At 39.0% G+C, this 22,891-nt stretch overlaps 1 protein-coding gene across 1 annotated transcript in view; it reads left to right on the top strand.

The window, feature by feature from the left end:
• Window positions 1-22,891, top strand: part of TRPC6 (transient receptor potential cation channel subfamily C member 6) — a 182,741-nt gene that overhangs the window by 140,183 nt on the left and 19,667 nt on the right. The window contains exons 5-9 of the mRNA XM_084617824.1: window positions 6,590-6,818; window positions 14,323-14,556; window positions 15,933-16,197; window positions 17,895-18,090; window positions 20,551-20,754. Coding sequence (XP_084473950.1) covers window positions 6,590-6,818; window positions 14,323-14,556; window positions 15,933-16,197; window positions 17,895-18,090; window positions 20,551-20,754 — 1,128 coding nt within the window. The remainder of the gene's footprint in view (window positions 1-6,589; window positions 6,819-14,322; window positions 14,557-15,932; window positions 16,198-17,894; window positions 18,091-20,550; window positions 20,755-22,891) is intronic.

The following is a 22,891-nucleotide window of genomic DNA, read 5'->3' as shown; positions in this document are numbered from 1 at the left end:
AAAAAAGCAATCATTCTGGGATGTATCAGCAGGAGTGTTGTAAGCAAGACAGGAGAAGTAATTCTGCCACTCCACTGTGCATTGGTAAGGCTCAGCTGGAGTATTGTGTCCAGTTCTGGGTGTCATATTTCAGGAAAGATGAGGACAAATTGAAAAAAGTTCTAGAAAACATGACCTGTGAGGAAAGAATGAAAAAAAATGGGTTTGTTTGGTTTGGTGAAGAGAAGACTGAGAGGGGGACATAACAGTTTTCAAGTACATAAAAGTTTGGGTCTTGCCCATATGCTTAGAGTTTGACTGATCTCCATATTTGGGGTCAGGAAGGAATTTTCCTCTGGGTCAGATTGGAAGAGCCCCTGGGGAGCTTTTCACCTTCCTCTGCAGCAGTGTAAATGGTGAATTCTCTGTAACTTGAAGTCTTTCAACCATGGTTTGAGGACTTCAGTAACTCAGCCAGAGGTTAGGGGTCTATTACAGGAGTGGGTGGTTGAGGGTCTGTGGCCTGCAATGTGCAGGATCTCAGACTAGATGATCACGATGGTCCATTCTGACCATAAAGTCTATGAATCTATGCTGTTACAAGGAGGAGCGTTCTCCTTAACCACTGAGGATAGGACAAGAAGCAATGGACTTAAATTTCAGCAAGGGAGGTTTAGATTGGACATTAGGAAAAAATTTCCTGTCAGGGTAGTTAGGCACTGAAACAAATTGCCTAGGGAGGTTGTGGAATCTCCATCACTGGAGGTTTTTAAGAACAGGTTAGTCAGACTCCTGTCAGGAATGGTCTAGTTATTACATAGTGCTGCTTTGGGTGCCGGGAACTGTACTAGATGGCCTCTTGAGGTCCCTTCCAGTTCTACATTTATATTATTCTATTATTATCAGAGCCAGCAACCGATGCCTATTTCACTAGTCTCTGGGATGTATATTCATTGCAACGATGATAAGGATAAAACAAAGCAAAAAGATCCTGTCCTCATAATGGCTCATGCTACCAAACACAACAGGAGAAAGATCCATATTTATGGGTGAAGAAACTTTAAAACTTTTAGCACAAATTCTAGAAGGTATACATATAAATATCCCAAACCAAAGGAAATCACTATCATCATCATGCATTTTTATTACAATAGCACCCTCAAGTCCTAAACAAATCAAAAGGCGTTGCCCCTACCCCATAGAGCTTACAAGCTAGCTCTAATTGCTATTCTGTCCTGACATCATTTATAAGGATCAATATTCCCAAACTTCCAGCATAAGGCCGGTGGGAACATCCATAGCTCTCAGGCGTTTTGGTAATCCAGTAAAATCAGATCATCTGAGGACAAGAGATACAGGCAGAGTAGGCACATTGAGCAAAAATATCTCCAGAACCAAAGTGAATTTTGCATGTTCTCCATTTTGAATAGAGAAAATAACCCTGGAACCAGTAATATATTTAAAAGCAGAATGAACTTTTGAAGTGCCCATCATTAAGTAACTTTCTTTTTACTAAAGATGCCATAAAGTCAATAGATCACAACTTATTTATTGACTTACATTTGTACTAAGTACATAAAAGAGCACCTAACCAAAGCCTTTGACAAACTCTTGAAAATACAATTAATCCATTAACAGATTGGCATTTACTCACGGATGGCTCTACCCCAGAAACAGTGTGAACATAAACATATAATAAACTCAGCATTGGAATCTCCAACCTGCCTTATCCCTCAGAGCCAAGTGTGCTCTGAAGGTAGGGACTTGAACCCATATCTCCTAACTCCCAGGTTAATGCCCTAACCAATGGACCGTCCTTCCCCTCCTATACCAAAAAGCTCCTTCTTAGCTGCCTCCACTGACTGCAGCTGTGGGACTATGTCACAGGGAGAGATATCGCCTCTGAGATAGGTAGGTGCCAGAGGGTTTTATGGGAAAAAATAAGTACCTTAAAAATCAACCTGGAAACCAATAAACAGCCAATGGAGATCGGAGAGCACTAGTTTAATATACTCACAAAATGACACACCACTTAAAAGCAAGTGCCAAAACCTGCACCAGCTGCATTCTGTGGATGGATTTCAATTGTAGCCTCATGCAGAGTATGTCACTGTAATTTCAAGGTGAGAAAGGGATGAATGACAGTTACAAGGACCACAGCTGAAATAAATGGGCATAGCCTCCAGGTCATCTGGAACTGAAGGAAAGCTGACCTAGTCATAACAGCAACTGGCTCCTCTGTGAGCAGCTGGGTGTCTAACCGGACCCTCCTATTGGGAATCCAATCCACAAATGCAGGACACATGCCTTCCTGTCACATCTTCCAATTGCGTCCCTCAGCCAACCTCCAACTTGAGGTGATTGAGTCTCAGCCAGTTTACCCTCATCCATGGCCCAATCTCACCTAGACACCGAGAAATGTAAATTACCACTCCAGCTGGATCAGTGGAGATGGAGGTATAAAGTTGTCCGTCATCTCTATACTGAAGACACCAGAGCTTATATCTCCTCACTAACCCTCCTACCAGCTTCCAGTACACATAAATCACCTTCAGACTGGAATAGCGGCCTGTCATAAATATAAAGGGAAGGGTAACCACCTTTCTGTATACAGTGCTATAAAATCCCTCCTGGCCAGAGGCAAAACTCTTTCACCTGTAAAGGGTTAAGAAGCTAAGATAACCTTGCTGGCACCTGACCCAAAATGACCAATGAGGGGACAAGATACTTTCAAATTTGGAGCCCAGGGGTGCGGGGGGGACACAAAGGGTTTGTCGGTCTGTGTGATGATTTTGCCGGGAACAGATCAGGAATGCAGCCTTACAACTCCTGTTAAGTTAGTAGGTAATCTAGCTAGAATATGCATTAGATTTCCTTTTGTTTAATGGCTACTAAAATAAGCTGTGCTGAATGGAATGTATATTTCTGTTTTTGTGTCTTTTTGTAACTTAAGGTTTTGTCTAGAGGGATTCTCTCTGTTTTGGATCTGATTACCCTGTAAGGTATTTACCACCCTGATTTTTACAGAGGTGATTCTTTTACCTTTTCTTTAATTGAAATTCTTCTTTTAAGAACCTGGTTGATTTTTCATTGTTCTTAAGATCCAAGGGTTTGGGTCTGTGTTCACCTGTATAAATTGGTGAGGATTTTTATCAAGCCTTCCCCAGGAAAGGGGCTGTAGGGCTTGGGGGGATATTTTGGGGGAAGATGTCTCCAAGTGGGCTCTTTCCCTGTTCTTTGTTTAACATGCTTGGTGGTGGCAGCATACGGTTCAAGGACAAGACAAAGTTTGTACCTTGGGGAAGTTTTTAACCTAAGCTGGTAAGAATAAACTTAGGGGGTCTTTCATTCAGGTCCCCACATCTGTACCCCAGAGTTCAGAGTGGGGAAGGAACCTTGACAGGTCCTGAGTCCGGTTCTGTTCAATATCTTCATCACTGATTTAGATAATGTCATAGAGAGTACACTTATAAAGTTTGTGGATGATACCAAGCTGGAAGGGGTTGCAAGTGCTTTTGGAAGATAGGATTAATATTCAAAATGATCTGGACAAAGTGGAGAAATGGTCTGAAGTAAATAGGATGAAATTCAATAAGGACAAATGCAAAATACTCCACTTAGGAATGAAAAATCAGTTGCACACATACAAAATGGGAAATGACTGCCTGGGAAGGAGCACTGCAGAAAGGGATCTGGGGGTCATAGCGGATCACAAGCTAAATATGAGCGAACAGTGTAACACTGTTGCAAAAAAAGAAAACATCATTCTGGGACGTATTAGCAGGAGTATTGTAAGCAAGACACAAGAAGTAATTCTTCCGCTCTACTCCGCGCTGATTAGGCCTCAGCTGGAGTTTTATGTCCAATTCTGGGTGCCACATTTCAGGAAAGATGTCCACAAATTAGAGAAAGTCCAGAGAATAGCAACAAAAATGATTAAAGGTCTAGAAAACATGACCGATGAGGGAAGATTGAAAAAAATTGGGTTTTTTTAGTCTGGAGAAGAGAAGACTGAGAAGGGACATGATAACAGTTTTCAAGTACATAAAAGGTTGTTACAAGGGAGGAGGGAGAAAAATTATTGTTCTTAACTTCAGCGGATAGGAGAAGAAGCAATGGGCTTAAATTGCAGCAAGGGCAGTTTAGGTTGGACATTAGAAAAAACTTCCTAACTGTCAGAGTGGTTAAGCACTGGAATAAATTGCCTAGGGAGGTTATGGAATCTCCCTCACTGGGGGTTTTTAAGAGCAGGCTGGGCAAACACCTGTCAGGAATGGTCTGGATAATACTTAGTCCTGCCTTGAATGCAGGGGATTGGACTAGATGACCTCTTGAGATCCCTTCCAGTTCTATGATTCTATAAGAGAAGCTTGGAGGGATCACACTAAAAAGCATGTCCACTACCTTTTTGCCAGCAACTTTTTTTTTCCTTCCTCACCATTGGAAAGTGTAATTTCCCTTTTCTATATCTGTGTCATCTACCAAGATTTATGGTCCAATTTTATATGATGCTGCATGCCCTCAACTCCTATTAAATTCAGTGCATATCCCGTGCAGTAAGCTTTAATTTCAAGCCCTATCTTTCTGTTTCCCCATTCTGTCCCTAATTAATGTTTTCTGCCCTGCGTCTTCTCCACAGGTAGAGTCAAAGTCACAGAACTTCTATTCCTAGACCAGCTCTAGTCACTTCCCAAATGTAGGTGTCAAAAATAACTCCCAGACTGTCTGTAGCCTATTTTATTTCCAGTGAGTTTTTAATTACATGTAGTAAAGATTTTTTCTGTTTTTTGGTGAGTGGGGGGCTTTGACAATCTTTTAGATTTTTTTTCATTTCTTGATCAGCTATTCTGGCATTAACCTGATTTCCTTCAATATTTCTGCTTCTTCCCTGGGTATGTCTCTTTCTGGCATCTGTCTCCCAGTCCCATCCTCATTTGTGAACACAGGCAGATAATGCATGTAAAAGGACACTGTCAAGGTATTTTGTTTATCATTCTCAAAATCTGTTTTAGTCACTGTTGTTCATAACCCCCCGAGGGGAAGTTTGAAAATAAAACCTGTAGGAAGTATCCTTTTACTTCACACTGCACACAGAATAAACTGATGCTCTAGGGCAAGGGTTCTCAAACTGGGGGTAAGGACCCCTCAGGGGGTCACAAGGTTCTTACATGGAGGGTCACGAACTGTCAGTCTCCACCCCAAACCCCACTTTGCCTCCAGCATTTATAATGGTGTTAAATATACATAAAGTGTTTTTAATTCATAAGGAGGGGTCACACTCAGAGGCTTTCTATGTGAAAGGGGTCACCAGTACAAAAGTTTGAGAAGTACTGTTCTAGGGCACCTCATGAGGCTGAGGAAATTGATTATTTTTAGGAAAAAGACAAAGTAATTTTATGGAGGTTTGGAAATACATAATGAATTGCATGGATTTGCAAAAGGATATATAGAAGAGTAGAGAGGTCAAATTTGGGGCCTACTAACCTTGACAGTGTTCCTTTAATAATATTATTTTTATACATGGCTGTCTTTTTCAGTAAGTTATCTGTGTTTTATTGACTCTACTACTGTATCCTTCACTGACCTCTTATTCCTTGTTTATTTAAACTTCACTTTGATGTTGGCTGAAGTCTGACCTTTAAATAATAATTTGAAATAACTACTTATAGTAAGTAATGCTTGCGGCCTCTCCTTACCTTTTTCAGTGGCCACCAATACTAACTATTTCAGCCAATGACCCCTTGAGGCTTGCTTTGAATTCTTCACCTATTTTGGCAAATACAGTGGCTGTCATGACCCTAAATAACAGATAGGCATTTTGTGCCCAGCATGCAACTGGATTAATTCCTTAGGACTGATGAGAGGAATGGAAGAATTTACCAATCCCTTTAAAATAGATATTTTAATAGCCTAGACGGGTGTGGGCTTACATGAATTTTCAGTTTTGTTTAGTGTCATGCTAAATCAATCTAAATGTCTGTTCAAGGTTTAGTCATGTCTGTTGGTGGGTGTTTAAGGAAATTTCCATTAAGAGAATCAAGAAAGAATGTAAGAAGCTACAGAAGTGTAAACACAACCTTTTGGGGCCTATTTAAATGTTAAAAACCAAAAGGCAAAGCATGTCAGAAAAACTGCTTTTGCTATCCTGAACCTGCCCCCTAAGTTGGATACTACATCAAACCTAAACCTGGTGTGCCCATCTGTATTGTGATGATATTTCATTGTCTCTACTTAGCAAACTATACAATATTTCTTCCATTTCCTTTGCTGCTTCTTAAGGATCTCAAGGATGAAAATTAAAAGAAACTTTCCAGTAACAATCAATATTTCTCTTGATGAGCAATGATAATAGGTGCAAAGACGTGCAAGGAAGAATTATAGTAATATTTTAAACATTGCTATATAGATAAAGAAGAATACTGACATTTAATAGCAAAATTGTTCCTCTTGTTTCTAAAGATAGCCAATAAATAGAGATTTTTACAAGGTAAATCTCATTATGACATCACAGTGTGTATATATTTTCATTGTCTTTATTTACTGCGCTTTTGACATAAATGTACTTTTAAAAAGTTGATAGAATTTGTTTGTGTTTTGTTTTTTGTTGCAGCTGGGGAGGATAATGCGTGGACCGTTTATGAAGTTTGTAGCACATGCAGCCTCTTTCACCATTTTTCTTGGTCTGCTAGTCATGAACGCATCTGACAGATTTGAAGGCACCAAACTCCTACCTAATGAAACTAAAACAGATAATGAAAAACAGAATGGAAACATCCTGTTCAGAATGAAAACATCCTGCTTCTCATGGATGGAGATGCTCATTATCTCTTGGGTAATAGGTAAAGATTAATTTTCAATTCGAATTCTGTCTTGCAGTGATGGCAACGGGGCTGAATTCCAGTTACACACACTGCTACCAGTCTTACATGGAAAAAGTACAAAACACAAGGGGAACACATCTGCATCTTTCATTTTCTTTGCAGTCAGTCTCTATAGGGTACACATTATTAATTCAATATTCCATTCCCATGGAATGAGTTTACCATATTAAGGACTTCTGCCTCTGTATTGAGTAGTATCTTCTTCTGCAAATAATCCCATTGAAATGAATAGGACTTCTTGTGAAATAAGGTACTGCTCAGCCTAAGAGGAGTAGAAATCTATCCTCCTAAGTATTATGGGGCAAATTCTGCCACTGTCACATATGTTGAAAAGTAGCTTGAGTTGACCCATTGAGTACAATGGAGTAAAGTACTACTCAGTCTGAGTAAGGATGCCAGGACTTATCCTTAGCAAAGTCAGTCATAACAGAAAACCCAAATCAAGCTATATAGAACCCATGATCCTGCAGTTTTTACTTAAGCAAACTCCTACTGAAATCAATGGAAGTTGGAGTTTTGCCTAAGAAAGACTATATTGAATTCATATACTGCCCTGTGTTTGCATGGGGAATTCCCTACTGACCAGGCCCTCTCAGAGGTCCAGAGAGGTCCAAGCCACTTCCAGCTTTTGAGGCCCCTAGCCATAATAAAAATAAAAAATGACAACACATACAAACAAAATAAGGCACCAAAAAAAGAGTGGGGCATAATTTGAATATTTTTTTATTTAACAAATGCTTTTCTAGCCTTTTTCTGTGCAAACGCACTAATTATTGAGGAACAATGTAGCTTTTGTGCAGTGTAACAGTTGATATTAAGCATGGCCAGCCCATTCAAATGCTCTTATCCCAGAGTTGAACGGTGATAGTTCTTCACCAGCTTCAACATGTTGAAGGTGCGTTCACCTGAAGCCACTGATGCAGGCAAACTGACAAAAATATGCAAAGCAATTGTGATATTAGGAAACACCCCAGAGAGTCCAAATTCAAGTATTTCTTGAAGCAATTCCTTTGGCTTGCAATACAATTTAAAGTTCATGGAATATATTTGTCTGAGGAAGATGACCTCGTCATTGAGTTCTTTTGAGATTTCTTTGTTGTACTGTTGCTGAAATTGTTCAGGTGCAGAAAGTAGATCTTCATTAGTCAGTCTGTTAAACTGCCAAAGAAACCCCAAAAGTGTATAAATTAGTCGCAGTGACTCAAATCGACATGTAAGACCTGACTGAATAGAATCAGTGATGACAGGGAAGACATTGACCCTATAATGCTTCTTGGCATCAGATTCAGTAGGTAAGTTGCGACTGGTGGAGAACTCAGATGAAATGCCAATAGTCTGTGCTACTAATTTGGACTCAGTCAGGATCGCATCCCATTGTTCACGAATCGGTTGAATGTCATTGATAAGACTTTCAATGTTATCCCTCTCAACATCAAGTGTGGCATTGTGTCCTTCAATTACCAGATTAGTTTGGTGGATCATTGTATGTAGTTTCATCCACAAAGATGACATCAGAATGCATTCAAATTTGGACATGTGCTTCTGAATAGACTGAAGTTCAGTTCGAGCCTGTGCAGTGAGATTGAGACATTCAAGCTCATTTAAAGTCTTTCTCACTGAATTCAACTATGCAACTGATTGAACACCATCAATCCACGTAGACCATCTAGTTTTGGACATCCCATGCAGTGAAACAGGAAGATATTGCTTCAGAATTTCCCATCTTTGTGGACTGCTACTGAAGAGATTGTACATTTGCTGAACAAACCCAAAGTAAGTAATTGCCTCCTGGCATGATTCAGCACAGTCAACACCTACAAGGTTAAGTGTGTGGTTTCCACAGCTGGAGAAAATACAGTTTGAATTATGCTCAAGCAGAACTGCTTGTACACTTTGTACTTCCCAAACATATTAGATCCATTGTCATAGGCTTGACCAATGCAGATTTGAAAATCTAACTTTAAACCTTCTAGAATTGCTAGTACTCGAGCAGCAATTTCTTTTCCAGTTTTTCTCGTGAAATTATCAAACAAAATAAACCTTTCTTCAATTGAAAATTTTGAGCTGTCTACAATCATAACATATCGAATAACCATAGTAGTTTGTTCCTTGTCAGAACAATCTGGAGTGGCATCAACAATGATTGAAAAATACTTGGCATTTCTAATCTCATCAAGAATTGTTGTTTGTACGAATGACCCACATAGCTCAATAAACTTATTTTGTATGCATGTGGAGAGATAATGGACTTGCATGCGCTTTTGACTCCCTTTTGATTCTTGAACATGCTCTGATAAAAGTAGATCATATTTGCTGAGGAGCTCAACTATGCCTAGAAAGTTTCCATTTGCATGATCACCAATACGTTGACTGGAACCGAAGAAAGCCAATCCTCGCTTAGAAAGAAAAAGGATGACATTCAGGATGTGCTCAAGCAGTTTTTTTCCAGTTATTAGTTTCTGTAGAGAAAATTCACTCAAAAGTAAATTCTCAACTGAACTTTCAGCTGATGCTGCCCTGCTGGCTGATTTCCATGCAACATAGTTTTCTTTGTGTGAAGTTGAACTCTCATGTGATGGTATTCGGTTTTTCAACTTCCTCCAACCTCTGTTGATGGTCCATCCTGATTGATCAGAGAGAACTGATGCATTTGCAGCACTTTTATTCAAAATGAAGCAGGGTGCATAGTACAAAGATTGTTTTTCCGTACTCCAGCATAACCAGTCTCTTGTGCAGGTCTCACTATTTGAAAGAGTTTTTTGTCAGTAGACAAGTAGGGAAAGCATGATTATCAGCATCTTGTGGAATGTTACTTGGAATTTCAAAACAACGAATTTGAAGAAAAGATTGCATTTGGGCAGCATTGCTCTTGTCAATAATTCCAGTGTCAGTCACAGTCAAACCTGTAGTACTCATGAATTACTCTTGCTGCGTAAGATTTACATCTTCCTGTTGCTGTTGAGTTTCTTGATCTTACACAGCATCTTCCGCTGCATCTGTTACTGTTGGCACATCTTCTTGACTACTGTCCTCGTGTTCAGGTATTGGCATTGAAATATCATCTGTTGCAGTTGCAGAGTTTTCATTATCTGTAGCATTGTTTGTTGGGTAAGGTGTGTTTCCCAGTGGTCTGAGAAATTAAGTTATTGGCTTTGAGCTCTTAGCTGCTGCTTCATTCAGTTCACTTAGCCTAGACCAATCCACACAAGCAGTCCATTTCCTGGACACTACTGTGCTAATAAGCGATGGTCACATAAACACCACCCTATACCGGAAACCTACTGACCGCTATACTTACCTACATGCCTCCCTCTTCCATCCAGGACACACCACACGATCCATTGTCTACAGCCAAGCTCTAAGATACAACCACATTTGCTCCAATCCCTCAGACAGAGGCAAACACTACAAGATCTTTATCAAGCATTCTCAAAAGTACAATACCCACCTGCTGAAGTGAAAAAACAGATTGGCAGAGCCAGAAGAGTACGCAGAAGTCACCTACTACAGGACAGGCCCAACAAAGAAAATAACAGAATGCCACTAGCTGTCACCTTCAGCCCCCAACTAAAACCTCTCCAGCACATCATCAAAGATTTACAATCTATCCTGAAAAATGATCCCTCACTCTCACAGATCTTGGGAGACAGACCAGTCCTCGCTTACAGACAGCCCCCCAACCTGAAGCAAATACTCACCAGCAACCACACAACAAAAACACTAACCCAGGAACCTATCCTTGCAACAAAACCAGATGACAACTCTGTCCACATATTTATTCAATTGACACCATCATAGGACCTAATCACATTAGCCATGCCAGCAGGGCCTCGTTCACCTGCACATCTACCAATGTGATATATGCCATCATGTGCCAGCAATGCCCCTCTGCCATGTACATTGGCCAAACCAGACAGTCTCTATGCAAAAGAATAAATAGACACAAATCTGACATCAGGAATCTTAACATTCAAAAACCGGTAGGTGAACACTTCAACCTCTCTGGCCACTCAGTAAAAGATTTAAGGGTGGCAATTTTGCAACAGAAAAGCTTCAAAAACAGACTCCAAGGAGAAACTGCTGAGCTTGAATTAATATGCAAACTAGATACCATTAACTTGGGTTTGAATAGAGACTGGGAGTGGCTGGGTCATTACACATATTGAATCTATTTCCTTAAGTTAAGTATCCTCACACCTTCTTGTCAACTGCCTAAATGGGCCATCTTGATTATCACTACAAAAGTTTTTACTCCTGCTGAGAATAGCTCATCTTAACTAATTAGCCTCTCACAGTTTGTATGGTAACTTCCAACTTATCTGTATGTGTGTATATATCTTCTTACTATATGTTCCGTTCTATGCATCCGATGAAGTGGGCTGTAGCCACGAAAGCTTATGCTCTAATAAATTGTTAGTCTCTAAGGTGCCACAAGTACTCCTGTTCTTTTTTCAGTTGTTTTCACTGTCCCTGCTTGCACCACTTTCAAATCTCCTCTTCATAGTGGTCTATCTGGTCAACATGTAGTCTATCCACACTTGAAATATTCTGTTGTAAATAAGTAGCTTATCTACACTTGAAATCTCATACTGTAAACATGTACACAAATGCTGAATAGTATACAAATGCTGAAAAGATTTAAAATGAAGGAATACTAATTAAGACCACAAAATGAGACAGTCAGGTTATTATCCTTGACGTCTGATTTGTGTCCATTTATTCTTTTACGTAGAGACTGTCCTGTTTGGCCAATGTACATGGAAGAGGGGCATTGCTGGCACATTTGATGGCATATATCACATATATCAGATGTCAAGAATTATAATATTCAAAAACCAGTCAGAGAACACTTCAATCTCTCTGGTCACTTGATTACAGACCTAAAAGTCGCAATATTACAACAAAAAAAAACCCCTTCAAAAACAGACTCCAATGAGAAACTGCTGAATTGGAATTAATTTGCAAACTGGACACCATTAAATTAGGCTTGAATAAAGACTGGGAGTGGATGTGTCATTACACAAAGTAAAACTATTTCCCAATGTTTATTTTTCCCCCCTACTGTTCCTCACACATTCTTGTCAACTGCTGGAAATGGCCCACCTTGATTATCACTACAAAAGGGTTTTTGATGTTGGAGGGTTTTTTTCTTTTTTTTCCTGCTGGTAATAGCTCACCTTACCTGATCGCTCTCATTACAGTCTGTATGGTAACACCCATTGTTTCATGTTCTCTGTGTATATAAAATCCCCCTATTGTATTTTCCACTGCATGCATCCGATGAAGTGAGCAGTAGCTCACGAAAGCTTATGCTCAAATAAATTTGTTAGTCTCTAAAGTGCCACAAGTAATCCTTTTCTTTTTGCGGATACAGACCAACACGGCTGCTACTCTGAAACATACCATATATTGTCATTTCTATAGTCCTAAAAAGCATTAATAATCTCCTTACTTTATAATATTTAACCAAATAAATGAATATAGTAGTATAGCCTGTAAATTATTTAGCACTTATATTTCATGTAGTAATAAATGAATAAATAAATTATTCAGTCTAAGAACTTTAATTGTATTAATAAAATCTATATATTGTAATCTGATTTAGGAGCAAAACTGTGTGAAATGATTGTATAATACTTCATTGTGGTGCCTAAAATATAATACAAGTAACTGTTTATCAAAAATGAGTTACTGCCATGATCTTATATGGATGTCACATATATTGTATTTTAAACAGTTACTCTGGGTGAGGTTTTAATTGACACTAACTGAAAAATAAGGAAAACGTCCTACACAAAATTTCATATAATTTGATAGATATAATATATCATTGGTAAAATGATTGTAGCTTGTGTTATCAACTCTCTCCAGAAACCTACAAGGCTATTTCATAGCTATAACAGAGGGTATTTTCTTCTTACCTTTAAAATGATACAGTAATGAAAAAGAATGCAGTATACTGACAGATTGAATGCTATGGTACCTTAATATTATTTGATGGCTTTTGGGTAAATGAACAAATACAAACTTTCCATTATTTTATTTCGGAAATATTAAGCCTGCTCCTTACTCATATGACTAGTCATTACTTATGCAGGCAGTCTCATGGAAGACAAGAGGTGTCCAATAGGCGGTTAATGAGAACACAGCTTCTATTCCTGGTTCTGCAACTGGCCTGCTGTTGAACCTTGGACAAAGCACTTCATTGCTCTGTGCCTCTGTTTTCTCCCTCTGTAAAATGGGGATAATGATACTATCCTTTGTACACTACTTTGGGATATACAGACAAAAATCAGTATGTAAGAATAATAATATTACATGCATGAGAAGGGGCTACTCACATTAATAAGAATTTGTTGAATTGAGCCCATATAACAACACAAATCACTTTAAGGAACACTGGATCAGGCCCATTCTGCTATTAGATCCCCACACACTAATGTGTAAAGTGGATTTGAGTGTCGCATCTGAAACACACAGTAGTTTTCCCATGACATGTTTTTATTAATAAATTTTTAATTTACCTTTCAAACAGCTAGAAAAAAGAGATTTTGCTGACATATCCTCACAGCCCTTGATAAAGATATAAAAGGCAGCATATCTTTCATTTTACTTTATCCAAGGAAAAACAGCTTCCTTCAATTACTTTTCAGATGGTCGAGCAGAGGGAATTGATAAAATGTCACATTAGCTTCATGTGCTACTGTGCTGATCTACTGTAGGTCATCTGGTATTTATAATGACCAGCAAATGTCTGTAATGCTGATGTTGCTTCTCACAGGAAGTTTATTGTTCGTACTGAGAAGAATAATGAGAAGCCAACACTAATTAGAATTTAGCATAATTATGATCATCTTGTCTGATCTCCTGCATAACACATAACACAGTCCGTAGAACTTACCGAAATTATACTTGTCAACCATTTTTGTATGGGTTAGTGTTTTAAAGCAGCTTTGATTTACTCACATGAGAGAAAATCCATAAAGCAAGCACAAGGCCCATGCATTGCTTAAGTCCCACATAAGCCCTCAAACTAGGTGGGGCTTATGTGTGATTTAAATGAAGCACAGGCTTTGTGCTTGTTCTCTGTACAGAGGTGAATTTCACCTGTGAGGAGTCCCATTATCAACTGAAGTCAGTGAAATACTGTGAGTAATGTAAACAGTCTTTTGTCCCTTACACTGAGGTAAATTCATAGGAAGTCAGTGGAGATACACCAATATAAAACTGTCATGAGAAAAGAATTAGCCCTCCTGTTGGAATGGGAGAGACAATTAATTTTCCTTCATTCTCTGTTGAAGACTATGATTTGCACATCAAAAAGGAATTCAGAATCTATAAGCAGAAATGCTTTCCAGTTTGACTGCTTCCAAGATCACATCCTATTCATAATATAATATTAAAGAGGATTAATATGAAGTTAAAAATTAATGAAGTATATTCTCTCTTCTCTCTTACGCAGGCATGATATGGGCTGAATGTAAAGAAATTTGGTCTCAAGGGCCCAAGGAATATCTGTTTGAGTTATGGAATATGCTTGATTTTGGTATGTTAGCCATTTTTGCAGCATCATTCATTGCAAGATTTATGGCATTTTGGCATGCTTCCAGAGCCCAGGTCATTTTTGATGCAATTACTAATGTGAAGAACTTTACAACTGCAACATTGGATTCCAACATAAGTTACTACACATTGGGTGAGTTGAATTCACAGAATTCAGACTTAAATATAGGACGAAGAAGAATTGTTTCTATGTTAATACATTTCTAATTCTTTATGTAGTCTCTCAATCAGATTGGATTAATTTTTCACCCAACTTTATTTTTTACTCTCTTCATTACATTCGGTGTTATGTTTGTTTATACCAGTATCTCGAACACACTTCTGCTGATACATAGCAGGTTGCCTGGCTTCATTACCCAGGATGTATAAAAGCAGTATGATGAATATATGTGCTATAGAGCACTACAAATACATTTTTGAAGTATGAACATGGATTAAAAATTCCATCTGTGGGAAATTATTAAAAACAGCTAGTTAAACATGAATTCAATTATAAATTACAGCAAACTATTGCCTTTATAAACAGGGACCAGTGTTTAAGTTGCACTGGATTTCTAAGGTTGCCAAGCAAAATTCTTCTCTCTAGTCCATGCTATAGAACTGTATTAGTGGAGCTTCAATTGACATTAGTATTATAGAGGCACCGGTTGTGATTTCATAGTTAAGGTTGCATTCCATTTTGCACTTAAAGTAGGGGTCCAACCTCTTGGTTTTAGAATGCAAAATGCAATGAAATCCCCAGGGGGAGCTCAGCAATTTGCTGAACAGATATGTAATTACAAGAAATGAACTACATCTAAAAAAGGTCCTGTTCACAAGCAAATGTACATAATCTAAATGAGTCCATTCCATGTCTAAGCTCACACAGTGAGTCATTCATTTATTTGTTGTGGTGCGTAAATGTTAGCTCTCCACTGAGTTTCTGGGACAGGAACATCATTTTCTGTGTTATATATAATGATGTTTTGAAATGTTGTTGTTCAGGGGCATTAGATGTTGGGGCAACTAGCCCATTTCTGTGTTAGACTTGAGAAAGCATGTTTCTTTCTCTAGCCTTGGTTGATGGAAGGATCTTCATGCAAGGAGTTTGCTGAGCACATTAAAAATTCATTGCTGTGGACTCAGTTTGGGCACTCACATTGGCAGGTAGGGGCCCATGCTACCAAGAAGCTGAGTCGTGAGAGCGATCAGTGATTTCACTCAAAGGAGGCACTATATGTGTATATTTTAGGTGCATAATCAGGTGCCCTCATTTCGGCACCCAAGTCTGAAAATTGGCCTCTCTCTTTGTAAGTGGCTGCATTGCATTTCATTTTCAAAATACGGTAAAAGAAAAACTAAAGAGCGAGCCAGCACCCGAGCTGCATACCTCTATTGATTTCAGTGCCAGGTTACACTAGCAAAGGATCTGGGCCACTCTTTCTTTTCTAACCAAAAGAGCATAATCCCATGAATAGCCTAAAGTATACTTCAGCCCAGTTACAAGAAACTCTCATCTTTTATTTCTAGCAAGAATAAACTGGGATCCATCTGATCCACAAATCATATCTGAAGGCCTGTACGCAATTGCTGTTGTTTTAAGTTTCTCCAGAATAGCCTACATTCTCCCAGCCAATGAAAGCTTTGGACCTCTACAGATATCACTTGGCAGAACTGTGAAAGACATCTTCAAGTTCATGGTAATATTTATCATGGTGTTTGTGGCCTTCATGATAGGAATGTTTAATCTCTATTCCTACTACCGTGGGGCCAAACAAAATGAAGCATTCACAACGTAAGTATTACTCCTGTTTAAATGTTAACAATTGCACATCATTTTGTAGAAGGAGAGCTACTTGAACTGAATGCATTAATGTACTAAGTGTCATAATGTGTGGTATAAGATTCCCATCTTTTATTAAATCTCTTGCTCTTGTAGTGAGTGGTAACTTTCTCTGTAGTCCTGGTGCCACTAAGATATAATTGAAATCAAGGATAAGATTTTTATCCCAGTTACACTGGGGCATATCTGGAGTGACTCCATTGAACATAAATTGGACTTAGATTGTATGCTTTCTGGGGCAAGGGCCATCTCTTTGTTACAAAGGGCACCTAGAACAATGATCCAAGCCTGATCCGTGATAGGGGATGGTAGATGCTACCACAATATAAATAATGATCAATACTCGGCTGAATAAAATAGACAGGGTTCAGCACAAGACGTGGCATGTTTACATCAGGTTTAAACCTGATCCCAAGAGAGCTGTGCTGGGAATGGTGCTGGTGTAAGTTAAGGTAGAGGCTACCTTTGCCATGCTAATGGTAGTTGCTATTTTTTCTACAGTTACCCTCCTACCCTTCTGCCTATAAGTCACTCTCATTTTGCAGACCCAATGAATGCCAAATCAGTGTAAGTTGTGTTGCTTTGTCATTGATACCAATTTACATACATGTTACTTATGTCACCACTGGTTTGGCCCAGAGGCTTCTCCATGAGGTGCAGCTGCTTAAACTAACATTAGAAATTTGGGCCAACACATCGCATGTGCCCTAGTAGGCTGCATATGCCAGCTGTGCACCAGTTTCATTTTTTTCAAAGGAAATTTCAGCACAGAAGAGAACCATTACCCACAGCGGAGGAAGATGTAGGAACATAGCAATTGCCAGATTGGATCAGATTCAAGTTCCATTCAATCCAGTATTCTGTCCCCAGTAGTGGTCAAAACCAGCTGCTTCAGAGGGAGGTGTAAGAACTGCTCTGTAGGTAGATGTGGGATAATCTGATCCTGCCCTCCCCTCCCCAAGAGGTCTGATCCTGATGTTTAATAGTTAGAGATTTGCTTAAACCCTGAAATGTGAGGTTTAATATCCCTTCCAAAATGTTTGTTATTTAATTATAACTCTGGATATTCTTGATCTCCATATAAAACATCAATTCCATTTTTAATCTTAAATTCTTGGCCACAAAAACTTCCTGTGTCAGTGAGTTTCACAGTTTAATCAAATGTGTGTGAAAACTTATTTCTTTTTATCAGTTTTTAATTTCATTGACAGTCCCCATGTTCTTGTATTAGGAGATAGGAAAATGGAAGTTCCCAGTCTACCTTCTCTGTACCATTCATTATTTTATATACTTTTATCATGTCCCTTTGTATTAAACTCCCTTCTAAGGTAGATCCAGTGAATGAATGTCTCTCCTCCTGTGCACTGCAACCCCTGGTTCTTTGCTCTCCTCCTCTCTCCTGCCTGCTGCTAAATTAGTTGGCTTTATCGTTTATGCCTTAAAATTTAAACTTTGTTATTACGAAGCAGTTTCTAATGGGAGTGCTTATTACATTAAGTGTATGATGGATAATATCAATAAGATCAGACTTCTACAGTTTCATTCAGGAGACGTGTATATGGTAGGTAAAGAGCTGTGACTTGTTTATGAAAACAGTTTTTATAAATCTTTTTCAGGAGGATATGACCATGTTCTGTTTTTCCTTTCAGAGTTGAAGAAAGCTTTAAGACATTGTTCTGGGCTATATTCGGACTTTCAGAAGTGAAATCAGTTGTCATTAATTATAAACACAAATTTATTGAGAATATTGGTTATGTCCTTTATGGAGTCTATAATGTTACTATGGTCATTGTTTTATTGAACATGCTAATTGCAATGATCAACAGCTCTTTCCAGGAGATTGAGGTAAAACTTTATTTTATAATTATATGTGACTGGTTATAGCTCCTTGAGGTTTAGTGTATAAGAAAATGCACATTATGACAAACTCTTATTTTCTACATATAAATATCTTTTTGTTCCAGAGAAACAACCTGGAGTTATTTTTGGCTTAGATAAACACCATACATTCCTTCCAAATTGTTGGTGGTGAAACTGAAAGTAGCTGAAAGCGATGTAACTCCAATGCTTGGAGCAGTAAGAACTAGACTGGACAACGTCCTAAAAAAATACTATAGAACAGTGCTAGAAAGCGATGCATTAGCTGATCTTGCAAGTCTTTTCCATCTCTAATTTGAAATTATTATTTGAGTGGTGCCCCTATTTTTTCTGTTAGAATAGAATCCTTATTCATATCCAACCTATAGGCAAATCCAATACATCATTTTAATTTGTCAGCAACTCTGCTTTTTTCTCTACTGAACAGAATCTTCAATGTAATAAGCTGGTAAAAATCCACACAAACTTTTGGGTGTTGTGGGAAATAAATGGCCAGATCATCTTATAAATTTTTAAGAATAACTTCTCACAATAAAGTGACTCGCACTCTTTCTTTGTCCCAATTAATATTTTAATTAAAGTGGAACAACTTCATTTGGAGAGATTGAGAGAGTCCAACATCAGAGCATCCCATAGTCCAGTAGCTAGGACACTCAGCTGAGAATTGGGGACCCCTTTTCCAATCTTTTGCCCCATCAGTCACAGAGGGGAATTGAATCAGGGTCTTCACACCCTGAGTGAGTACCCTAATGCGGGACTAAAAGTTACAAAGGAGGTAGACCTTCTCCATCCTGGCCATTTAGTGTGGAGTTAGGTGTGCTCTGATCAGGCCCCATAGGCCAGATAGACTTTCTCTGCCTATCTTCTCCTGGTTTGTGAATCACACTGAGGCTTCGGCATTAGCGGGCACCCAGGTGCCTAGAGTGCAGCTGCAGTATGCATGCCCAGAGGCAGAAACTTAGTCACATGGGGAACATTTACAATGAAAATTTAGTAAGTAATTACTGGCTCTTGCCGGTACGCCGTACCGGACCATACCAGCTTACTTTCACCTCTGGAAATATCTCTCTTTCCTTACGGGTCATATTGAAAGCGCTTGGGAGGGCCTTATGACATTCTACAGTCTCCAGCCATGCCACAAACCAAACATCAAGAATAAAACAAAAGGAAAGGATAAAGAAAATGGAGCAATTTAATTTTATCCAAAAAGTGCAGGTAGTGAGATCTTTAAACCATATCTAGTCTTAAAAATTGACCTGTGTATAAAATGATGAAGGAAGGGGCAGAGATGTATGCCTTAAAATAACTTAGCCCAGTGCCAGAGTCTTTGTGTATGATCACTGGCAATGCTCATCTGCTGCACTCAAGAGGAGAATAATATCAAATCCTTGAGTCCTTGCACAAGCAAAACACTTTGAATTCAGCGGTGTTTCTGCTGGTGTGAGTACTAAGTGGAACTGTAGGGTTTGACTTACATTATTGTTGTCTAATTATGTTTTGTGTTTTACTGTTACTCTTTTACGCTAACAGTGTATGCCACCCAGAAGTGAACAAAAAAGTCTATTTCACAACTGACTTTCCTATAGTGTTTCTTATATTTAGAATATGTCACCAGTAAGAATTGACACTATACTGTGGTAAATGTTTAATTTTTAATGGCACCCAGTGTGTAACATACTTTATTCAGTGATCCCATCGCATTTTACAGATATTCACTTAGTCTTAAACCACATGCCTGCAAAATATAGTTAAGGGATACAGAGCAGCCACTTCACTGACCACTGAAATGCGCTTATCTCTGGGACAGAACTCAGCAGCTGTTTATAGGGAAAAAAGTAAGAAAGGATGCTGCATCCAACTGAAACTGCAAACAAAATTTAGACAGAATGTACCATAATGGAAGCAAATTGGAAATTAAGCAGGAAAATGTGGTTAATCTTAGAAAAAGTGCCATAGAATACTCCTACAAATGGTCAGTTTAATGTCTCATGCTCTATTTTAAGCATGTGCTTAAAGCCATCCCTATTCAATGAAGCACTTATGCATGTGTTTAAAAATCAACATCAAGCTTAAAGTTAAGCATATGCTTATGTGCTTTGCTGACTTGAGGCCTTTCCTTTTCTCCAGTCTAATTTCGAAAAGTGTCAATGGATAGACACTTTTTACAGACTAATAGCACTCACTATGAAGGAGCTGATAGTCAAACTACATTTACCTTTTCCTAGGTCCATCCCTTTGCTTTTCTCAGATTAACAAACAATTTGCATAATTAATGTTTCATTTCTTCATAGGTAAAAATAGTAATTGGATCTGCTTGGTATTCATGTCATCCATTCTTGTTCAAAACACAAATGCCATTGGCTAGGGTAATTTTAATAATGAAGACATTGTTAGCATTGTTTTGATAGTCATATTTCTGTCTTACAGGATGATGCTGATGTGGAATGGAAGTTTGCTAGGGCTAAACTCTGGTTTTCCTACTTTGAAGAGGGGAGAACTCTTCCTGTACCCTTCAACCTAGTGCCAACTCCAAAATCTTTGCTTTATCTCTTACTCAGAATAAAAAAATGGATCTCTAAAGGGTACCTATGTCATAAGAATGGTTTTCAGGAAGATGCAGAGATGAATAAGGTAACTTTCCAATGCACTATACCATATACAAATTTTAAGTGTTAATAATATTTTTACCCTTTCTCTGCTGTCGACTTGAGTAGGAGCAGTGGGTGCCTAGCATCTTTAAAAACAGACCACCTTGGGTCCAATCTTACAGCACTGAAATCAATGAGAGTTTTGCTACTGGCTTCAGGAGGAGCAGTATCAAGCTCTTCTTTAGATGCCTTAATATGGATCTGTTCTACTTCTAGGCACTAAGGGCTAGATCCACAAAGGAATTTAAGTGCCTAACTATTGATTTAGACACCTAAGTCCAACATTTAGGTCCTCAGCTGCAGCTTAACCCTGTAGGTGTCTAAAATCCCTAAGCACTACACATCCACTGATAAAGTCTCTTAAATGCATACATTTCTAGTAGTGGGCATGCACAAAGCCAACTAAATCTTGCTTGTTACAGTGTGCACACCTAAGCCCTAGTATTTGAAATACTTAAATAGTCATTGGGCCAGAGTGAGAGTGTGAGAATTCCTCTATAGCTTGGTGGTTAGGGGATTCACCTAGGAAGTGGGAGACTGAGGGTCCAGTCTCTGATCCAGTGACTGTTTATCTACTTCATACAAAGTTGAACAGCTTGATTGAGGGACCCTTATCATAGACTACCCCATAGCCTAGAGATCAGGGTACTCACCCGCGAGGTAGAAGACATGGGTTCAAGTTCCTTCTTCCCATGAGGCAGAGGAGAGATTTTAACCTGGTTCTCCCACATCCTGGATGAGTGTTCTGACCACTAAGGGATAAGAGTAGGCTCCTTCTCCGTTTTTTGTGAGAAAGGGCTGTGAATCCTGAGCAGACATAGGCACTTCTCCCTGACTCAGACTTAGGCACCCAAGTCCCTTTTGAATGGCAGAGTTTAGACCATACCCATCTCCTCAACATTTCTTACTGGCTAGCTTAGTCAGCTCCCGACTCAATGCTGGCTTCTGTGTGTCCCTTTTTCAGGCACCCTACTCTCCCCACGCATTGTATAGGGAGCCTGGCTGCCTGACTCTGGGCTGTAGATTCTGCTGGGTGGCAGGGCCTCTCAAATTATGCCTTGCTACACTGTGGTTCTCATTCTAGGATTATACCTCTTCCCCTATTGTTTTATGTGGCGTGTTTTTATCTGAAAAGTCTTCTGTTCTCTGAAGCATTTAGACAATAGATTTCAGATGATAGGACACTATAATGCAGCAGAGCTGGCCTGCTGCTTTATCTAATAGGATTACTCAGTGTTTATACTCAGTATGTTAATTCTTTACCTTGCCAGTATCTCAGTGTAAGCTAAACGCTCATTGCTTTATGGAAACAAATGATATAACACACTATGTTAGGCTGTATTGGAAGTGTGAAGACTGGTGTTATGACATTATTGCAACTCAAGGGGAATGTGGGGAGGGTGGCTAGAACAGCTTCCCAAACCAAATGACCAGAAAGCAGATTATCAGTACTGCCTAATGAGTAGGAAAGTGAGTTAACTGTGACATTTTAAAGGAAAAATCACAAGGTAGTCATCGTGGCAGAAGCAAATGTTATAGAAGTTTGTTTTTTTAAAGTTTACCATTGTTACACCCACCAATGGAATTGGCAGTCTTGTGACAGGGTTAATAACTTTTGTAGGCTTGACCAAGTTCACAGTGACTGGGACTAGGAAATAAGGTTTGTGTGTCAGCATGTTATTAGATAAATGACAAGCAATTTTCCTGGAACAAATTTCAACCAGTTTGCCCTGCTGTGAGCAGACAGTAGAGGACAGCACTTCAATAGCAAAAAGAAGAGCCCATCAGAGGTGTGGGGGCAGAAAGAGCTGTTCCACCTGGGGAAAAGCTTTGCTTTTGTCTCTGCTCTGTGATTTCGCTTGACCCCCTTTCATATATCATTATGCATTGTATCTCTTCTCCTACCTGTGTAATCTCTCCTCCTCCCTCCATGTGCATTCTATTCCCCTGATTTTTTGTCTCCTTTCTCCTCGACCATCCTATTAAAAGATAAGATTTTCCATTAAACAGTAATGAGGAACAACTGGTCATAATCCTAGGACAAAAGGAAAGGAACTGCAGGAGCGGCATTGGGCTATGTTGTGACCTGCTTCTCAACAAATACACAATAGGTTCAAAAA

The sequence above is a fragment of the Lepidochelys olivacea genome (assembly GCF_965140295.1).
Source record: "Lepidochelys olivacea isolate rLepOli2 genome assembly, chromosome: 1".
In the NCBI taxonomy this organism is placed as follows: Eukaryota; Metazoa; Chordata; order Testudines; family Cheloniidae; genus Lepidochelys; species Lepidochelys olivacea.
The sequence above is the reverse complement of the archived record's forward strand: the minus strand, read 5'-3'. Positions and strand labels throughout refer to the sequence as shown.